This window comes from Staurois parvus, unplaced genomic scaffold, assembly GCF_062004578.1.
Source record: "Staurois parvus isolate SC_StPar_1 unplaced genomic scaffold, SC_StPar_1.0 ptg001626l, whole genome shotgun sequence".
Lineage (NCBI taxonomy): Eukaryota > Metazoa > Chordata > Amphibia > Anura > Ranidae > Staurois > Staurois parvus.
This window is the reverse complement of record NW_028319422.1, coordinates 237,930-260,604: the sequence shown is the minus strand read 5'-3', so window position 1 is coordinate 260,604 and position 22,675 is coordinate 237,930. Positions and strand designations below refer to the sequence as shown.

The 22,675-nt window shown below is 39.9% G+C and overlaps 1 protein-coding gene across 1 annotated transcript; it reads left to right on the top strand.

Moving 5' to 3' along the window:
- Positions 1–2,646: 2,646 nt before the first annotated feature.
- LOC149435008 (interferon-induced very large GTPase 1-like) lies at positions 2,647–21,310 on the top strand. The gene is made up of 2 exons (XM_089663105.1): positions 2,647–2,953; positions 14,057–21,310. Exons 1-2 carry the CDS (start codon positions 2,662–2,664, stop codon positions 18,796–18,798), a joined length of 5,034 nt encoding a protein of 1,677 aa, XP_089519231.1. The 5' UTR covers positions 2,647–2,661; the 3' UTR covers positions 18,799–21,310.
- Positions 21,311–22,675: the final 1,365 nt, after the last annotated feature.

Below are 22,675 nucleotides of genomic sequence, written 5' to 3'. Positions count from 1 at the left end.
TCCTTCCCTGACCTGGCCACTACCGTTCATAACAACTCACTATCAGCCGCTCTAGACTCGCTAACACCCCCAACTAGACGAAGCATTAGACCCCGACCGCTGCAACCCTGGCAGACTGACCTTACCAAAAATCTCAAACAACGCAGTCGTGCGCTGGAGCGACTATGGCGCAAACCCAGATCCCAACAAGCGTTCACCAGATATAAATCTGCCTTCCTCACCTACACTTCCTCCCTTCACGCTGCCAAGCAAGCCTACTTTGTCACCCTCATTAATACCTTCTCCTCCAGTCCTCGCCAGCTCTTCTCTACTTTTAACTCTCTACGCTCTCCGCCCCCACCTCCACCCAGTACCTCACTCACCGCCCACGCGATTGTACACCACTTCCAAAACAAGATCGACGCAATTCATAAGGACATCGTCACTGCTCAGACTTCCACCCCACCTAGCATCCCTCACACGAAAACCCCCTCAACACTCCTCTCCTTCGACCTCGCCACTGCCCAGACCTCCACCCCACCTAACATTCCTCACACTAAAACCCCCTCAAAACTCCACTCCTTCGACCTTGCTACCACTGAAGAGGTCACTAAGGTCTTCTCTGAAGCCCACCTCACCACCTGCTACCTTGACCCTGTCCCCTCACAACTCCTACGATCACCCTCCCTCTCCATCCTATGCTCCCTCACTCACATCTTTAATCTCTCCCTCTCTTCTGGCACATTCCCCTCCCTTCTGAAGCACGCACACATCACCCCCATACTTAAAAAACCCTCCCTGGATCCCACCGACCTAAACAAGCTTAGACCCATCTCCCTGCTGCCATTTACATCCAAACTCCTCGAGTGCTTAGTCTATAATCGTCTGAGTTCCCACCTCACCGACAACAACCTCAATTCTTCCTCACCTTCCACTTCTAAAGGTGGAGGGGGTGGGAGAATTCTCCCAGAGAAAGGGTTTTCATGAAATGGTTTGAGGACTCATATGTGAAAATATTGCTTACTATGTATGAAACCTGTGAATGATCACAGAGGTCACATGGTACAGGGCTATTCACAACTGCCTTGTACCATGTGACCAGCTGTTACCAATCACAGCTCTCACAGTATTTCTCAATGGCTGCAAGAGAAGGAGAAATGATTGCTTTACAGCCTTTATGGGTGTAAAAGCAATCAGTGTAAAAAAAAAAAAAAAAAAACTTCATCACCCCCCACAAGTAGTACAGTGTCACCATGGTGACACTATACTGCTAGGGTGACAGTATGTAAATAAAACCAAAAACAAATAATATAAAAAAAAATTAAAAATAAAAGAAATTATAATTTTTGGTTATAAATTATTTTTTTTTACTAAAAAGATAACTGAATAAATTTTGGGCAAGATTGATGATGACATATTATTTATTTGCAAAATTTTATAAGAAAAACACTTTTTAAAAAAGTTTTTGGACTTTTTCAATTATATAGAAAAAAAAATAAAAATCCCAGTGGTGAATAAATGCCACGAAAATAAAGTTTTATCTGTCTCAAAAAATGCTAAAAAAGTCATTTGGGTACAGTGTTGCATGACCGCGCAATTGTCATTCAAAGAGTGATAGCGCTGAAAGCTTAAAATTGGTCTGGACAGGAAGGGGGTAAAAGTGTCTGGACTGGAAGGGGTTAAAAAACATAATACAATCGGATCACATGGTAAGTTGGTAGGGGCAAAAGCACTGCGTTTTCAACCTGCTTTTGGGGTGCTGGTAACCTAATATTGACACCTGCTACAGATTGCAACTGCAGAGTGTTTTGAAAGTGGTGCTAGAAACAGGCATGGAACACAGGTTTTCCGAACTGTGGAGTGAACAAAGCCTTAGGCCCGTTTGCACTTGAGCATTTTTCAGTTCCAAGCTTGATACTCAGAAACACTCAACAAGGAAAATTCCATTTGTTTCAATGGCACCTGGTCACATTTGAGCATTTTGTTGCCTGTAGCAAAATTCCTGTTGCTCAAAAAAGTACATGCACTATTTTTCAGGCAGATTTGGACATTTTTGTCCCCAAAGACTTGAATAGAAAATGCCTGAACAGCAAGAAATAAGTGTTTTTGAGTGTTTTTTTTCAAGAGTTTTTGAAGGGGTTTTCAGCTCAGACATCAGCTCCCATCCCACACCTTATAAACACACATCTTGTGATCAAAATGGAGGTAAATCTGCTTCTAGAAGCTGAGGCATCCATTGCTCTCATTCATGACCCTCCCCCCCTATCTACGTTCCCAGGGATCCCATTATAAGAGCTGGGCAAGAATCACCAGAGCCTGGGGGGAAGTGGGACAAAGCTTGCTGCCCCAGTGGAAAAGTTACAGTGCTGTAGAAAGATACAGAACTTTTGTGTACGGCAGCCATGTGCTTGATTCTGGTTTTCCAGTTGGATGTGCCTAGGCACATCTGCACAGGTTTCTGTTGGACACAGCAAAAACATCTAAGTAAAAAACTCAGATAATATTTTCAAATCTGTTAAAAAAACACTGAAAAACACCTGAAAAAAAACCCAGAAAAAGAAAACGCTTGAAATAAATGGCTGAAAACGCTCAGCACAGTGTGAATAACTACAGATTTATGAGTTAGGTTTTTTTTTGTTTATTTATTTCTGTTTATTATTTAGATTCTGAAATAAAGAAATCATGGCTTCAGGCAGAGAAGTCACAGAGGTGATAAAACGTCTTAGATGGAAATTAACGGAAGTGTTTGAGAAGGACGCAGAGGGTTTCTGTGATGAGCTGCAATCTCAAGGCCTCATAACCCTGGATGAGAAGATTCATCTTCAACAGGATGAAGATCCAGGAGGGAGAGTTGAAAAAATGATCAGCATAGTACTTCAGAAAGAAGAACTCTGTGAGAAGTTCCTGTGTCATCTTGAGAACATGATCCCCAGATTTCCAGCACTGAGTGATGTGTTACAGCACTTTCCAGAACGTGAGTAATTCCAGCTATAGGAATGTTTCAGGCTGGGTGTTATTTGTCTTCTAAACTCCCAATATCTACCATTCTATAGCTAATAGAGCAGGTGGAAATGGCTGAATGTTACTTGATCTGCAGAGAGTCTTGCAACCAAATAGTCCCTGTGCTGCCTTTTAGTGCATCTTTATTGCCCTTATCCTTCAAAGCACCTCATCCCTGGTCATTTGTCAGTTAGCTACAGGAATGCATTGATCCTCACTGTGTGGCCTCCCAGAACTGCACGGCCTCCAACATCTACCTAATTGAGAGAGTTACACCTTACATTTTTGTGGATTTTTAAGGCAACCTTTGAGTATATACAGAGAGACCAATTGTTTAACCTCCTCGGCGGTCTGATTATTTCAGATTTTTTGTGCTGAAAGCGGTCCCATTTTTTTGCATGGAAATATGTATTTTTTTTATTGTAGGCTGTAATTTTTAGGAATAACTCACTGAAATCTGTCCGAACAAGAGTCTAGTAAACATCCCGGGTAGGATAAAATTTGAAACACGAAATCATAAATTATAATATAATAAATAATCATAAAAAATAATAATATAATAATAATAAATTTAATTCAATAATCTAATCAAACCAAAAACACTGAAATTTGAAATACAGAGGCAAATTCGCACATCGCTGAGCAAAGTCGCAGAATCGTTTTCAGTGTCTGATGAGGAATTTCCCCCACGAATCATTATCACTCAATTCTGCAAGTGGTTCTGATTTACTATCGCTGTTCTCTAGCCGGTCTAAAACCGCGTCTGACCTAAAGGGACGCTTTTTGGACGCCATGGACGTTTCTCAGTTTCCAGGCAGAAAGAACAGTAAAAATGCAGGCAGGGCGCCGGACAAAGCAGTAGGAACAAAATGTATGTGAAATGCATTGAAACAGCAATGTTTTACTATGTAATAGTCATTTTTAAAAAAATGACATTTTTTAAAAATTTCAAATTTCCCGCCGGTTCCGGCGCCCGTACGTCCCGACGTCACAGGGACCGGAACACGGAAGCCGGATGCCGGCATCGGCCGGAGGAGATGGCCAGGGAAGCTGCAGGGGACACATTGTGGGAGCGAAGGACAAGGTAAGTGCTGCAGGGACCCCCAGAGCAACGCCGCATGGTAAGCCTGAGTGTAGCTCGGGGGGGTTACCGCTTTTGGTACCGACATTTTACCCCGAGCTACACTCGGGAATACCGCTAAGGAGGTTAAAAGATCAGCATTTTATTTAAACAAATTTATTTTATCAAACAAATTGATACATACTGAGTAAGCCACTGTTTCTCAACCTTTTTTCAGTCAAGTCACTCTTTAAGATTATAGACAGTCCCGAGGCACCCTTTAAAATTATGGACAATCATGAGGCACCCCATTCTAAAATGCTCAAGCCTTTCTCTCTGACCCTGCTCTCCTTAGGCTGGACATTTCAAGGCTCTGCTCTATTGAGGTTGATGTCTCTATTGTAAGAGTTGAGGCTGTTCTTTTCCAGTTGCACAATAGATCTAGGGGACCCTGCTCCTTCTTCTCAGGAAAATTCTTCCAGACAGAGGAAAGTTACTGTATCCAAGATCAGGAGCTAATTGATGCTAAACTGGCCTTTGAAAAGTGGCAATATCTCTTGGAAGGCACACCTCACCAGATCACGATCTTCACAGATGATAAAAACCTATAATACCTTCAGACGTCACTTAAACCCCAGATTATTTTGCCAGTTTGATTTTGTTATTACTTTCAAACCCAGAACAGCCAATTTTAGAGCAGATGTTTCTTCATCTTTTGATTTGCAAGACTCTGAAACTTTTGTCGTACTAGAGTTTATCATTCACCCCACTCGAGTCCTGGCTCTGAAATTCATTTTAGAGTCTGCAATTCCTTTGAGCAAAAATTTTGTACCTTTTGGGATGATGCTTCCAGGATTTCTGGACATCCTGGTGTCCACATAACTTTCAGCTCCTCTCTCATTAGTACTGGTTGCCAGGCCTCCACGTTGATGTGGAAGAATAGGTGAAAGTCTGTCTGGTTTGTGCCCAGGCAAAGTCTCCCATACAAACATCAGCCTATTCCCTTCTACCGCTACCTGTCCCTAAAGAGCACTGGTGCCATATAGCTATGGATTTTATCACTGAACCTCTTCCATCTGAGACCTGCATGGAGATTTAAGCAGTTATAGACCAATTCTCCAAAATAGCTCAATTTTTACCCCTTCCTTTTCTGCCTTTAGCATCTGCTTTGGTGTCAATATTTATTAGAGAGATTTGCAGATGTCATAGTTTGCCAACCGCATTGTTGGTTGACTGCAGGGCCCAGTTCACCTCCCTATTTTGGTTTGGACCTCAGTAAATCCATGGACAAATTTTCCTCAGCCTACATCCCACCATCGAATGGGCAAACCAATGTAGGATATGTATATTGTATGTAAAAAAAGAAAAAATATACTGTATATATATTTTGGCAGGTCAACAGGCATCGGGCATTAACGTGGCTCTGGATGCCGTGATTGATGATGGTTTTACAATGAGGGACATTTTTGGGGATTTCAATTTTTTAATAAAGGACTTGTCAAATGTTTGGGTGTCTTTATTTTTAGGTTACAACTTTTTTTTGTGAATGAGTAGGGGTAATATGTACCCATACTTATTCATGCATTGAGGGGCAGTAGCTGCATTCCCCCTTATAAGCACCCTATCCTCAGAACCCACAACCCCCTGCTAGGGTTGTGGAGAAGAGGTTATTGTCCTCATCAACATTGGAACAAGATACTTTGCTACAGCAGTTCCACCTGGCAACATATCCCCCATGTTGATGGGATTTAAAAGCAAGGGTATGGTTCAGGAGGAGAGCTGAATGTTCATCCCCTCCCTTTCCTGGCCAGTCAGACTGCATGCTGCATGATTAAGGATCTGGTAAAGATTTTAGAGGGACCCACTTTTTTGTGAGGTACCCTCAAAATCCAGACCCAAAGGATCAAGTATGATTTCCTGGAGGACTCTACTAATTTTTTTTTGTGGGGGTGCCCCCTTAAAACCTATACCAGGCTTAATGTGCTTGGTATGAATAAGAGAGGGAACCCCATGCAATTTAAAAAAAAATGAAACTATCCCCTCCCCTCCAGGGATTCCTGGCCATGTAAATGAATAGGAGCAGCTGGCGTCCTTAACATCCATTGACAGTGGGAAGCTGTCATGTGTAATAGCAGAAGTAATAACCTTTATATACATAAAGTTTAGCTCCCGACAAACAGGTAAATGTTACATTTTTCATCGGAACACCCAGACAGTTAAATGTTGGTCCAAACACAAGCTCATCCCTAGTTACAAACTCTGTCTACCTCCATACCTGAAAATAACATCTTCCATGTTTCACTATCAAGCCACTAGTCTTACATAGTTAGTCTGGCTAAAAAAGACAAAAGTCCATCAAGTTCAACCATTAAAAAAAAAGGTATACTCCTACACTAACAGTTGATCCAGAGGAAGGCAAAAAAACCCAGCAAAGCATGATCCAATTTGCTCCTGCAGGGGAAACAATTCCTCCCTGATCCCCCGAGAGGCAATCGGATATTCCCTGGATCAACTTTACCAATAAATGTTATATCCAGTTATATTCTGTGTATCCAAGAAAGAATCCAGGACTTTCCTACAGCAATCCACTGAGCTGGTCACAACCAACTCTGGAGGGAGTCTATTCCACATTCTCACAGCTCTCACTGTGAAGAAACCTTTCCGTGTTTGGAGATTAAATTTCTTTTCCTCCAGACGTAAAGAGCTCCCCCTTGTCCTCTGTGATGACCTCAGGGGGAATAACTCTACAGCAAGTTCACTATATGAACCACTGATGTATTTATACATGGAGATCATATCCCCCCTTATGTATTATACATGGAGATCATATCCCCCTTATGTATTATACATGGTGATCATATCCCCCCTTATGTATTATACATGGAGATCATATCCCCCTTATGTATTATACATGGTGATCATATCCCCCCTTATGTATTATACATGGAGATCATATCCCCCTTATGTATTATACATGGAGATCATATCCCCCCTTATGTATTATACATGGAGATCATAACCCCCCTTATGTATTATACATGGAGATCATATCCCCCTTATGTATTATACATGGAGATCATATCCCCCCTTATGTATTATACATGGAGATCATATCCCCCCTTATGTATTATACATGGAGATCATATCCCCCCTTATGTATTATACATGGAGATCATATCCCCCCCTTATGTATTATACATGGAGATCATATCCCCCCTTATGTATTATACATGGAGATCACATCCCCCCTTATGTATTATACATGGAGATCATATCTCCCCCCCCTTATGTATTATACATGGACATCATATCCCCCTTATGTATTATATATGGAGATCATATCCCCCCTTATGTATTATACATGGAGATCATATCCCCCCTTATGTATTATACATGGAGATCATATCCCCCCCTTATGTATTATACATGGAGATCATATCCCCCTTATGTATTATATATGGAGATCATATCCCCCTTATGTATTATACATGGAGATCATACATATCCCCCCTTATGTATTATACATGGAGATCATATCCCCCCTTATGTATTATACATGGAGATCATATCCCCCCTTATGTATTATACATGGAGATCATATCCCCCCCTTATGTATTATACATGGAGATCATATCCCCCCCTCATGTATTATACATGGAGATCATATCCCCCTTATGTATTATATATGGAGATCATATCCCCCTATGTATTATACATGGAGATCATATCCCCCTTATGTATTATACATGGAGTTCATACCCCCCCCTTATGTATTATACCTGGTGATCATATCCCCCCTTATGTATTATATATGGAGATCATATCCCCCCTTATGTATTATACATGGAGATCATATCCCCCCTTATGTATTATACATGGAGATCATATCCCCCCCTATGTATTATACATGGAGATCATATCCCCCCTTATGTATTATACATGGAGATCATATCCCCCTTATGTATTATACCTGGAGATCATATCCCCCATTACATATTATACATAGAGATCATATCCCCCCTTAATCTCCTCTTCTCAAGAGAGAATACATTCAGTTGTTTCTTATCAGTTTGGTTGCCCTTCTCTGTACTTTCTCCAGTTCCCCAATGTTTTTTTTTGTGAATTGGAGCCCAAAACTGAACTGCATATTCCAGAGAGGTCTTACTAATGATTTGTACCCGGGGGGTTGGGGGGAATGATCTCTCTCTGGTTCTCTCTCTGGAGTCTATACCTCTTTTAATACAAGAGAGGATTTTGCTCACTTTAGAAACTGCAGCTAATCCTAGGCATATTTTCTCATTCTTCATGTCGGCTTTTCCCTCTGCCAATCCATCTCAGAAATTCAGGGTTTATCAGATCCCGGACTCCAGAGTTGGCTATACTAAGCCTTATTATCTGATTGATTGAAAAGATTTCAGCCCTGAAAAAGGTCCTGGGTCCCTGCTTCAAATGTTTCAGCTACTCTCCTAATAAAGAGATTCCATCTTTGGTTCCCATTGAAACCTTGACCTCAGTGAGTGGAGAGGAGGAAGTAATGCCACATTTACCTGCTCCATGCTCAAGCACCCGGTATTCCCTTCTGTTCCAGGTTCCCCCAGAGCTGCACACTACCACAGAAGGGGTGCTGTCCTAGTGGGCTAGCATGTACATTGCTTGGTGTTTAAGCAACATGTCTTTATGCTAGCAACTGCACCCCAGTGATCCTCTACTCTCCAGTGCCCTGCTCCAGCGTGTCCTCAGTAATCTTCAGTGTCTTCTGCTTCCAGTGTCCTGTCAAGCTCCTGTGTGTCTCCAGCGATACTCTGTGTTCCCAGCTTCCTATATTTAGTAACCCTGTGTTATCCAGTACCCTAGTTACCCTTTGTACATCAGCCAGCATCCTGTGTTCCAGTGTGACATCATGCACCTCATCTAGCATCATGTATTCCTATGTGACCCTGTACACTCCAGTCTCCATCCAATACCCCAATGACCTTGTGCACTCCCATCAGTATTCCATGTTCCAGTGTGACCTTGTGCACACATGCCAGCATTCTGTCTTTCAGTATGACCCAGTGCACTCCGGTATGTATCCAGAGTTCCTGAGTGTCCTCTGAGCACCCCAATACTACTAGGATTGTTTTCCTTGAGTTCTTGTGCCCCTAACACCCCTGTCTGTCTTACGATTGTGTTCACTCAGGCATCAGTGATAACAGCAGCCCCAATGGACTCTTTCTAGTGTATCTGTGCATGGTCTTCTACAGCTGCTTGTTTGGATGAGTCAAAAGGCCACAACCCAGGAGCCATCAGCAGTGAAATCCCATCACCCCTTTCAGGGTAATTTGGTGAATACCAGATGGCTCCTTAGACCCTGTGCCTCCATCCTTCCAAGGTACTCACCTCGGCTGAATGAGTAGGCACTCTAAGTCTACATCCTTCAATGTCCCTGGGACTTCCTTCTTAGTATCTACTGTCACTCTGTAACTCTATAAAGTATTCTGAGTTTTCTCTGTTGCCTATGCCACCCCCTAGTCTCAGCTGATATTGTCATGTACTGTCAACCATCTACCCTTTGTGGGAACAAACTCTAATTCATGACAATACAATACAGACATTACATATAAAACTTACTAATCTTAATGGGTTTCCAAATTCAGTGCAGGGTAGCATGATAAAAGTGTGGACAGCTCAAAGGAATTTGATGGCCTGGTATTTATTTTAAGAAGAGTACAAATTTGATTTTGTCTACATAGATCAGTGCATAGAATTACAGATAACCTGTTGTTGTGGAGTCTTACCATTCAAAATAATTATGTGAATTTTGTAACTAAGAAAAAGGGCTTATTGACATATAGTAAGCTAAAATCCAAAGTACATCATGAAACAATACTACTAGTACTACTAATAATTAATTCCAAATATTTTTTTACCAAAAATCTATGTCTGGATCAAAATAAATTTATAATTCTATATAGCAACACTTACACCCTATAGTATCCCAGAAAAGTTATCTACCTCCACCCTTGAAGGCCAACTAGACAAAATATATATGACTTTCCTTTAAACAAATAAAATAAATAAAATAAAATAACACCATCACAAAACATCAAACCATGAAGAATTGTCCAAAATCCCACAGTGTCCAAAAAAAAATTCAAAATATAAAAATATATAAAAATCAAAAAATATAACAAAAGATAATCCCCACAGGTGTAAAGTAAAAAACTGATTCTTCTTCTTTCATCACCAAAGAAACCTTCTTAATACCCGCAAATCCTGATGTTCATACACCTCAAAAAGGGAGAAAAACTCGACATAGTGTCATACCTTAAATAATATTAAAACACACGTGCCACTCACTGTGCAGCATGCAAAATATTTTTGTAAATGTGTATGCTCTAAACGAGTGTCTATACACATGCAAATATATAAGTGAATGTGAGTATAAGTGAAACACATTCACATAAAATGTAAAAATACAATGTGTGAAAACCACTCCAAAAATATCACTGCCAGTGTATATCACCACACCCTATATATATCAGTGATAGCCAAAAACCCAAATCACCACTCTCCAACTCTTATGCAGATGGATAATTACCCTATAGAAGAAACAGCAGGGCAAAACACCACTCTGGGTTAATTTCTCCTCACATCGATTTTCTCCAAAACTAGGGCCACTTCCTCCACCTTCCTCAAGAAAATCAGTCACAGTATATAAAAGATATCCTCCTTTATTGGTAACTCACATAAAAATTCGGATGGTAACAGCTCCTCCTCACAAGGGTACAAGCATGGACAGGTTCAGGGAAACATTGGCCGCATGTTCCCACTTCCAAGATGGCCGCGATCGCACTTCCGGTCAACGTCGATACGTCTGACGTCACGTGTCGCTGACGCGTTTCGAAGCGCGTCAGCGACACGTGACGTCAGACGTATCGACGTTGACCGGAAGTGCGATCGCGGCCATCTTGGAAGTGGGAACATGCGGCCAATGTTTCCCTGAACCTGTCCATGCTTGTACCCTTGTGAGGAGGAGCTGTTACCATCCGAATTTTTATGTGAGTTACCAATAAAGGAGGATATCTTTTATATACTGTGACTGATTTTCTTGAGGAAGGTGGAGGAAGTGGCCCTAGTTTTGGAGAAAATCGATGTGAGGAGAAATTAACCCAGAGTGGTGTTTTGCCCTGCTGTTTCTTCTATAGGGTAATTATCCATCTGCATAAGAGTTGGAGAGTGGTGATTTGGGTTTTTGGCTATCACTGATATATATAGGGTGTGGTGATATACACTGGCAGTGATATTTTTGGAGTGGTTTTCACACATTGTATTTTTACATTTTATGTGAATGTGTTTCACTTATACTGACATTCACTTATATATTTGCATGTGTATAGACACTCGTTTAGAGCATACACATTTACAAAAATATTTTGCATGCTGCACAGTGAGTGGCACGTGTGTTTTAATATTATTTAAGGTATGACACTATGTCGAGTTTTTCTCCCTTTTTGAAGTGTATGAACATCAGGATTTGCGGGTATTAAGAAGGTTTCTTTGGTGATGAAAGAAGAAGAATCAGTTTTTTACTTTACACCTGTGGGGATTATCTTTTGTTATATTTTTTGATTTTTATATATTTTTATATTTTGAATTTTTTTTTGGACACTGTGGGATTTTGGACAATTCTTCATGGTTTGATGTTTTGTGATGGTGTTATTTTATTTTATTTATTTTATTTGTTTAAAGGAAAGTCATATATATTTTGTCTGGATCAAAATAAAAGCACTGCACACAGGGTCACGCAGGATTAAAGTCGTAAACAGTTATAAATGGCCAAAATGACCTCCTTGAAGTGACCCCTTGTTCATCATAGATTAAATATCAATTATGATGACAGAGCACAGATCTTACAAATATAACTATAGTTATTGCATATAGAGACCTACAATATGTCATATGCATCAAAATGTTTCATCATATTGGAATTACATCCCTTTTCTATCATAGATTAACTGGTGTCAGAGACAGTTCTAGGTGCAAACCAAACACTTTGTTCTATCATACCTGCTTTCTAGCAGACAGTCAGTTTAGATATCCCCAGCTATTTCTCTTGTTGTTACGGCATTGATAACACTCTATAATGGAGAATTAAATAGTTTAACAGGGAATTATCCAAAATGTTGTTCTCCTGAGTTTCAGATGAAATCCGTAGGTTCTCCCATAAGGTCATAAATATACAAAAGATCAGAGACCAGTGCATTCACTCCAGTTCATGGGAGTGGCAACTCTCATTTTACACAATGTCAATCAATCCAAGAAAAACAGTTGTTATAAGTGATAGTCCAACTGTTCAAATGGCAGGTTGGCAATGTCACCTGACAAATATATGCTATTCATCTCAATATGAAGCCAAGATCAAGAACACGTGGACATAACTTCAAACTAACAACTAGCAAGAGGAAAGTTCAAAACTAATTCTAGAAAGTATTATTTTACTGAAAAGATGCTTGGAATAGACTTCCAGCTGAGGTAGTTAGTCAGGCAACAGAAAAATGGCTTCAGACATGTTTGAGACAAACATAGATCTATACTCTATACATAGACAAAGAAAGGTAACACAAAAAAACCAAAGCAAACAAAACAAAAAAAAATGCAAAAACATAAAGACGAAAAAAAAAGGATAGACTCGATGGACTACTTGGTCATTTTTCTGCCATCATTTTTCTTGGTTTCTATCTAGCAGAATAGAGGCACCAATGTACTTCATATATGTGATTCATAAATCTTGGAGGTTGGAGCTTTTATGATGGTGCTAACCAGGGTATCAGTATCGGTATCAGTGCTGATACTAAGAATTTGCACAAGTTTGCATGCAAATGCTCCAATATCTGAAACCAATACCTTTGCGGTGAGATTTTAGCCCATACAAAATGAAGAGGCTCAAATTGCACTGCAAAGAATTGCATGTGAATTGCATCGAACTGAAATCACGCTACTTCAGCTGAAGTAGCAGTGTGATTCCTGTCCTAATCAAATGCGGGTTCCCTGTGGGTGCCGGAAATAGCATGTGATTTAGACAGAAATTGCACCGTATTCCCATTCAAATCACATGCAATTCTATGCAGTGTGACTTGAGCCCATTTATATTGTATGTGGTCAAATCGCACCACAAAGGTATCTGTAATCAGTATGGTGAGTACTTGAGCATATCGGTACTTGTGCTACCGATTAAGAAAAGCCATCATCGAGGGGAAGACATAATTCTTCAAGGTGAAGAAAAAAATCCTCTAAGTGTAACCTAACCTGCAGTGTAGCTCATCATAGCAATAAACATGTTCTATTGGTCAATATAGACTGATTCATATAGAGTGTAATATACTGGGAAAAAGTCCATGTAAACTATACATAAAATATCCACTGATCCTGATGATTTTGTACTGATTTTTTTGTTATACATCACCCGACCAGGAACTTCAGCTAGAGTGTTTCCATCAGTATGGTTAGGTTCTTGAACCTCAGTAGCTGAAGCAAATGGTGGTAGTACTCGACAAATCAAAGATTCATAATGGTGGAAACATGCTCTATAAAACTCCATGTGTTATTTTGCCATCAGCTCATTATAGCAATGTACAGCAATATCCATTGGTCACTATTGATCCATTCATATATGATATAGGAGCTGGCTAAAAGTTCATATAAACTATACAAAAAATATCAACTTGTTAATATTGCTGTACATTACCTGAGCAGTTATGTATAGCAGTCCCACTGAAAAGGGAGCAATTTATGATACATGTCCACATGAAGTAAAAAATTGGGGGAGCTGTAAATCTCTGAAAGACCCAGGGGTAACAGCGTGTAGCAGTAACACCACTTTGGAGTAAAGCCTTATATTTCTCTAGTGAAACAGATAATTGACATTGGCTTCCAAGGTAGAATACCATTCAAAAACACATTTATTGTTTTAAATCATTTATAAGGGTAGTGGTTAGCACTAGGTTGTATGTTAACAGCAATATGTTCTTTTTACAGATAAAATGAAGATTTTTCATGAACTTCTTGTCAGATTAAATATGGAACATTCATTCTATTCTAAACTGACACTGAGTCACATCCTAGAAATTGGAGCAGAGACTCTGAGTGATCTCCATCCCCAAACCATTCAAGATGTTCCGTGGCATTTTTTAAGAAAGCTGATGGCCTTGAACAGAACTGCAATTAATAGTCAATGTGAAAAAAATACACAAATCAATGTGGATGAAAACACCTCCATTTTTGGCTCATCAATGATTGCAGAGAAAAGGGATTTAACTGAATCTATTCACCCCCTGGATGTCCTGTGTGTTCTCCTCCATTGTTCAGACAGTTTTCTCCAACAAGAGATTGTATCCAAACTGTCCATGTGTCAGTTTGCTGTCCCTCTGCTGCTCCCTTCTGGTGATGGGTCACACTGCACCCTCATGCTTTGGGCAATGAGGGACATCGTGAAGAAGTGGAGACCTCAGTCATTAGTAAACAGTAAAGGGTTCAGTGAGGAAAATGTGGTGAATATTTCTATGCCAATTTTCTCCTTCATCAGACTGGGTGACACCAAACTATCCAAATCTAAAATCCTGAATCAAGTTCTTAATCAAGGCCAAGGACTCCAAAACATTTTTATACATGATGATATGGAGGGAGGAAATATTGAGAGGAGAATATCTGATGGACTTGTGGAAATGTCCTGGTATTTTCCGTGTGGTAAGTCTGATGCTTTCCAAGAGCCCATCGCAGTGACCAACCTACGAGGAGACCTGGAGACCAACATGAACCAATTCACATTTCTGACTCGAGTCTCATCAGCTGTATTTATATTCATTGAAAGTATTTCTGAAATACAATTCAGACTGTTATCATCCTTAAGTAATGCTGACACCCAGTTTTATCTCATTGTTACTTCAGAAAAGGGGAAAAAAATAAACAATGAGCACATAAATAATCTAAAGAAAATATTAAACCTGAGTGCAGCAAATATCATTAAAAAAACCAGCAATGATAATGATGCAGTACTGGTGAAAAAAGTTCGAAAAGGTATTGAAAATGTTTTAAAACACTGTCAGAAACAAAGGCAAAATCTGTGTAATACTAAAACAAATATTGAAGGACTTCATATCTCTGTTGATGAGAATTCTGTTGAATGTCAGAAAGTAAAAGAAATAGCAAGCCAAATTATTTCTAAAGTAAACAACGTGGAAGTGTATAAAAAGGAAACACTAAAATTACAGGGAAATTTGTGGAAGGAATTGTCAAAAGTAGAAAAAGAAATTTGCAGAATGACGAAACAAGGAGAAAAAGATGCACAAAAATATCAATCTGAGCTCAAACAACAGATCAGATCACTCCACGAAAAACAATACAAACATGACATTCCTGTAGGCATATTAGATTTTACTGAAGCAATTACTGACCTTTCCAAGTCTGAAAAACATTATTTCTTGAAATGGATGAAATTTGAACTGGATTCAGTTGCAAGAGATTATATTTCCTTTTTGCAGTCTGAATACAAGGAAAAATGTAACAGTAAATCAGATATATTTGAGCTTAAGCAGCTGGATAAGAAGATCTCAGACAGTTCTTTAGGAATAGAACATTTCCTACGTGAGCTGGGACAGTTTTATGAGGCTGAGTATTCCACAGTTGTTAATAAACAGAATAATAAAACCACAAGACAATTCACTAAACTGCCAGGAATTGCTGCTGATCTCCTACTAGATGGGTTTCCATTGGAGCTGATTGATGGGGACGCCTCTAATATTCCTTTACAATGGATTACTGATGTTCTGACTGAGCTAGACAATAAGACAGGAGGACGATGCAAAATGAGAGTAATCACAGTGCTGGGAGTGCAGAGTACAGGGAAGTCCACCCTTCTGAACACCATGTTTGGTCTGCAGTTCCCAGTGGCCAGTGGACGATGCACACGAGGAGCCTTCATGACTCTTCTAAAAGTGAAAGAGAACTTCCAGAAGGATCTGGGCTGTCACTTCATCCTGGTGATTGACACTGAGGGGCTGAAAGCTCCAGAGTTGGCCTCTTTGGATGACAGTTATGAACATGACAATGAACTGGCCACACTGGTGGTGGGGCTGAGTGATATCACCATCATTAATATGTCCATGGAGAACACATCAGAAATGAAGGATATTTTACAGATTGTGGTCCATGCTTTTCTTCGGATGAAAGAAATCGGGAGGAAGCCCAGCTGCCAGTTTGTACATCAGAATGTGAGTGATGTATCTGCTCATGAAAAGAACATGAGAGACAGGAAGAAATTTCTAGAACAACTTGATGAGATGACAAGAGTAGCTGCAAAAATGGAAAACAAACATGGAGTTACCTGTTTCAGTGATGTGATGGATTATGATCCCGAGAAGCACAACTGGTACATTTCTGGACTGTGGCAAGGGGTTCCACCAATGGCTTCGGTAAACTTTGGCTACAGTGAAAATGTTTATGAATTAAAGAAACATTTGCTGGGATTTTTAAAATCTCAAAACTCTAACAGAACTCAGTATAAAATCCCTGACTTCATCATATGGATAAAAAGTTTGTGGAAAGCAGTGAAACATGAGAAATTCATCTTCAGTTTCAGAAACAGTCTGGTGGCTGAAGCTTATACCAAGCTGTCTATGCAATACTCTCTGTGGGAATGGGACTTCGCCAAAAATATCCACAGCTGGATGATCACCAAAGAAACTTACATCAGAAATCAATCCTCAGCCAGTCTCAGTCCTGAGATGTACATGCAGTTTAAAGTTGATCTTCAGAGATTACTGTTAGAAGAGGAAGATACAATGCTGAAGCTACTGGAAACATATTTTGACAGCAAATGTGAGAATGTTCATCTCATTGAGCGATACAAACAAGAGTTCTTAATGAGTGTAAGTTTCCTGAAGAAGGAGCTGGAAAGGATTACTATTAGTAAACTCGACAAGGCAGTTTCAATCCAGAAAGGCAAATTCAAGATTCTGGATATTCAGAAGACATCTCAGAAACTGATCGAGGAAGAAATAACAAATCTCCTAAAAAGCTGCAGAGAAAGAAATTGTGAACTTGGTGATATAAACGTAGAGAAAGAATTTGAAGAGATTTGGCAGAAAACCCTCTCTGATTTACAAATAGATGCCCTGACAAGACGTAACATCGGACAAATAATTCTTCAACGGCTTAAGAATGAAATGGGTGTAAAGGGAGGCGGTATTAATGAAAACCTAACCAAAGTAATGAGCTTGGATGGTTATGGAAATAATTCATTTCATCCTGAGAAAATCCACATTAACAAAGTATATGATTCCCAAGGACAAAATGAATTTGATATAAGCCAGGAACACCTGGACAAAATAGGAGATCTTGCAATGACTTTGATAGATATGTGTGACACATACATCAACGAGCAGGCAGGCAACACAGGGGATTATGATGATACTTACTTTCAGGAATTGCTACACATGATCAATGATAAACTCAAAGACAAAACTTCTACACATCTTGATTTTTCTCCCAGGTTTGAGCTAGATATAAAACTTTTCATCTTTGGAAAAGCATCTAGAGCATTTCAGGGCATACATGACAGGTTCATTCAGGAAAATGACCCCAAAATGTGCCTTGAAAAATTAAAGCCTCAATACCTGGCCACATTTGATAAGAAAAAGAATAGGACCGAAACATTCTGTGAACATTGCCTGAAGCCAGCAATAACTGAATATATTCTGGGGCATATTGGTGAGGAAATCATTGGTGACATTTTACAAGGTTCTGACAGACATATATTTTGCATCAGAAGTGCTTTTCAGGCTATTGTGTTGGAGGACTTGCTGGAAAAAATGGAATTTGAACAATATTTGTTGTACATTAATAATTATAGGGTCTTTGTGAAACGCTGGATTCATCATTACATTATTAAGAAATATCAGAGTACATCAACTTTAAAAGCCTTAGAAGAAAAACTTCTACTTCCAATCATAGAAAAAATTGAAGATGTCTTAAAGAATGAAGAATGTTTGAAATCAGAAAGCATTGTGACATTTCTGGAAAGTTTCTGCAAGTTACTAGACAAGGAAATAGTGATCTCACAGAATGAAATAACAGTAATCACTTTCCACAATACAGCAAATGTCAGCCAGTTCTCTGAGGACATTCTTCAGTATCTTCCCAATATAAAGGAGCAAATTTTATCAGACACAGAATTGTTGGATATTGAACGTCTTCTCTCCAGAGTCACACTGAAGCCTCATGAGGAATTGATGCATAAAATGATTGGCTGCAGTAATCAGTGTCCATTTTGTAAAGTCCCCTGTGATAGAGCCGGGAGTTTCCACAAGGAGCACGCTGCATCTCTCCATAGACCTCGGGGACTGGTAGGATACAAATCGGACATAGATGGAACTTTAGTCACTGACATCTGCTCCACTGCTGTGGTATCTAACACTAGATTTACAAATTCTGACACAGACGGAGAGTTTTACCCACACAAAGACTATCGTAAATACTATCCAGATTGGGTCATTCAGCCTGACCCCAGCCTCGAATCTTCTGATTACTGGAAATACATTTTTGTACATTTTAATAATAAATTTGCAGAAGAACATTTTGCAAAGCCTGCTGAGCTCCCACAAGACTGGATGGAAATCACAAAAGAACAGGCTCATGTAAGTTTACTGGAAACATTTGTACATGAGCTTAACAGGGCTTTATTTTTGACACTCACATGTGCACTACTCAAGCTTTTGATTTGAACATTACAGTTACATTTTGCTATATATTTTTTTTGTATATATTGACCTTACATAGCTTAAAATCCCTATTTGCATACTCTTGTTTCTGCCCCGAAGTCTCCTGCAAGTAGTAAGCATGGATGCCAGTAAACAGATTTAAAATGAGGTATGGGAATGTGGCTGGATTCAAAGCTTGGTTTTAAAAATTTCCCCAAAGTTTGCAATGAGCCATAAGAACTCTGTGAACCCAGATTGCATTGTAAAGGAGAGCATTAAGATCTAAGGAGTTGTTGTTTTTTTTACTATTATGGCCGTCCTTAACCTTTGCAAACTTTGGAACTACAGTGCATGTTCAAAATCAAAAAGGGCATGGCATCGGAGATGTGTATTTGTACTTTCATGAACATTCTTTTACATCTTTAATAAGTATTCTTTTCGCATGGTTCAAAAAACAGTTATAGCAATGAACAGAGAAGTAACTCTTGATGAAAGGGAAGTACATAAACAAACTCCCTTCATCACCATCCACCCATTGAAAAGCTATATTGCCATGCAATATGGGTCCTTTTTCTGACTTAAAGCCATGTGTCAAGAGTCAATTTTTGTGCAAGCAGGGGAAATTAGTATAAACTATCCAACAAAATGAATGGATCTATCAAACTCCTGTCTGGAGTATATTCCAATTAGGAAAATGAATGGATCTATCAAACTCCTGTCTGGAGTATATTCCAATTAGGCATGTCCAAAATGTTGGATGAAAAGCCATTCTGTTTGATAGTCCTGTGCATTTTCCTTAGAACAGAAATCTCCACTTCCACAATTAATTTGACTTCCACGATTAAGTCCACAATTAGTACAGCCGAATGGGCATACAGTCTTACATTACAATAGTGGCTCAATAGTACTGGATGATATCTGTCAGGCTCATAATATATTAATACACTGACTTGCTTTTTATCTCTTACCAATGAAGAGAATTGTTTTTATTCACAATCTATGAGTTATACATGGATCATTTTTCCAATTATATATCCACCCATTGGCCATTGTTCATGCAAAGCTAAAGAAAGTTTGCCATCAACTGTACACACTCACCGGCCTCTTTATTAGGTCCACCTGTTCAATTGGTTGGTAACACAAATTGCTAATCAGCCAATCACATGGCAGCAACTCAATGTATTTAGGCATCTAGAAATGGTGAAGATGACTTGCTGAAGTTCAAACCAAGCATCAGAATGGGGATTCAAGTGACTTTGAACATGGTTGTTGGTGCCAGATGGGCTGCTCTGAGTAAAAACTGCTGATCTACTGGGATTTTCACGCACAACCATCTCTAGGGTTTACAGAGAATGGTCCAAAAAAGAGAACATATCCAGTGAGCGGCAGTTCTGTGTAGGAAAATGCCTTGTTGATGTCAAAGGTCAGAGGAGAATGGGCAGACTGGTTGCTGCAACATTCAGATGGTAGGGTCCAAATTTGGTGTAAACAACATGGAAGCATGCATCCTGCCTTGTATCAATGGTTCAGGCTGGTAGTGGTGGTGTCATGGTGTGGGGGATCCATCCTGCCTTGTATCAATGGTTCAGGCTGGTGGTGGTGGTGTCATGGTGTGGGGGATCCATCCTGCCTTGTATCAATGGTTCAGGTTGGTGGTGGTGGTGTCATGGTGTGGGGGATCCATCCTGCCTTGTATCAATGGTTCAGGTTGGTGGTGGTGGTGGTGGTGTCATGGTGTGGGGGATCCATCCTGCCTTGTATCAATGGTTCAGGCTGGTGGTGTCATGGTGTGGGGGATCCATCCTGCCTTGTATCAATGGTTCAGGTTGGTGGTGGTAGGGTCATGGTGTGGTGGATCCATCCTGCCTTGTATCAATGGTTCAGGCTGGTGGTGGTGGTGTCGTGGCGTGGGGGAGATTTTCTTGGCACTAGCAAGGTGTATCTAATAAATTGGCCTGTGAGTGTAATATTTTTCACATACATGTTGAAATTTTGCACCATGATTTACAGTACATGTAAGCTTTTAATGATGCAAATCCTTTGATGCAAAATTTTAGTCTCCACCTCTGGACACTTTTTTTGTCCTGGGACTGATAACATTATTAAAAGCATATGGGAGTTTTTTGGGGAGGGATGGTGGGTTTAGTTTTAATAGAATTCATTATACCATGGTCATTTTTTAAATCTTAATTCATGTAGAAGAAAAAAAAAACACTCACAGAAAATAGATCCCCTCCTAATCCCTAATGAAAGCAATCTTTTTATTTTTTATATTCTGTTCTTCTACGATATCCACTGTCATGGGCCAGGAACTCGTAACATTATTAAGAGAATATGGAAATTTTTGTGGAAGGAATGGTGGGTTTAGTTTTAATAGAATTTGTTATATTGTGGTAATTGTTCAAATGTATTACAATTAATGGTCTTAATAAAGTATGTTCTGGTTATTTGCCAATTTTTTTGATAATCTGTTATAGTCTATACAGCGGTGTTGGATTTTTGAAATTAGAATAAAATACTTTACAAGTTTTGCTTATTTTGGTTAGTTTCATTGTTAGGCTTTAAAAAAAGACATATGTCTATCAGGTTTATCTTAAGCCCAGAAACAAAAACCTTGCACCCTCACAGAAAAAATATCCCTTACTATTGCCTACTGAAAGCAATTCTTCTAGGATAACCACTGTCATAGACTAGCAGGAATGTGGGACCTGTTGTCTGCATGATGGGTGGAAATGTGGGCTCTAAAAAAGGACAAGATGTAGAGTCTAAGGAGCCAACTGATATTCACCAGCACACCCCACAAGAAGTGATGAGCTTTGCTGTATGATGGTTCCCAAATTGTGGCCCTCAAACACACCTGTGCAGACAGCAGATGATATGGTAAGAAACCAGTACTTAGTAGAAAAGGATTTAATTTCAAGTCAGAAAGTGGACAAAGTAAATTAAAAGGACAATAACTGTAGAGAAAGAAACTGGAACATGAAAGCAGAGGGAAGTACTGAGGTCACAAGGTGACATGAGATGCACTGGGGTTGTTATTATATTATTATTATACAGGCCTTATATAGCGCCGACAGTTTGCTCAGCACTTTACATTATGGAGGTAGACAATACAGTAACAATACAGTTCAATACAAGAGGGATAGGAGGACCCTGATCCTTGGAGCTTACAATCTAGGAGGGAGGGGATAGTGGTACAAAAGGTAAGTAGATGTGGGGGATGGAGTGGTTGGAAGAGTAGAGGATTCCAGTATTAGCTGGGGTCAGGGTAGGCTTCCCCGAAGAGATGGGATTTCAGAGTGTGCCTAAAAGTGAGCAGAGTAGGCGATAGTCTGACAGATTGGGGTAGGGAGTTCCAGAGGATGGGGGAAGCCCTGGAGAATTCCTGGAGATGAGCATGGGAGGAGGAGACAAGGGAGCTAGAGAGTCAGAGGTCTTGCGAGGAGCGGAGAGTACGGTATAGGTGGTATTTGGAGACAAGATCGGTGATGTAATTTGGGGCGGAGTTATAAATGGCTTTATATGGGTTACTGTGTGTGTGAGGAGGGGGTCAATGTGGAAAGTGGGGGCATATAATCACTAGAGGCACAAGGGTGCAAATGTTGCTGAAGACATTGGGGACGCAGGGAAACACGAGGGTTAATGAATCACTGGAGGCACAGGGATTACTGAAGATACTCTGCTCACAGGGGAACACGAGGATCAATGAATCGCTGGAGGCACAAGGGTGCAGAGATCACTGGAGAGACTTGGATAACATGACTGCAGAGGAATAACAGTCACTAGAGGTACAGGAATCTCTGGAGACACTGGGGTCTTAGGAAAGTATAGGGGGTCTCAGAATCACAGGAGGCACAGAGATCAATGGAGGCTCGGGTCACAGAAGAGCACAGGACAAAAG

Coding starts and splice junctions, on each gene's coding strand:
- LOC149435008 (XM_089663105.1), top strand. CDS start 2,662: ATGGCTTCAGGCAGAGAAGTCACAGAGGTGATAAAACGTCTTAGATGG. Junction 2,954..14,056: donor GTTACAGCACTTTCCAGAAC/GTGAGTAATTCC, acceptor TTCTTTTTACAG/ATAAAATGAAGATTTTTCAT.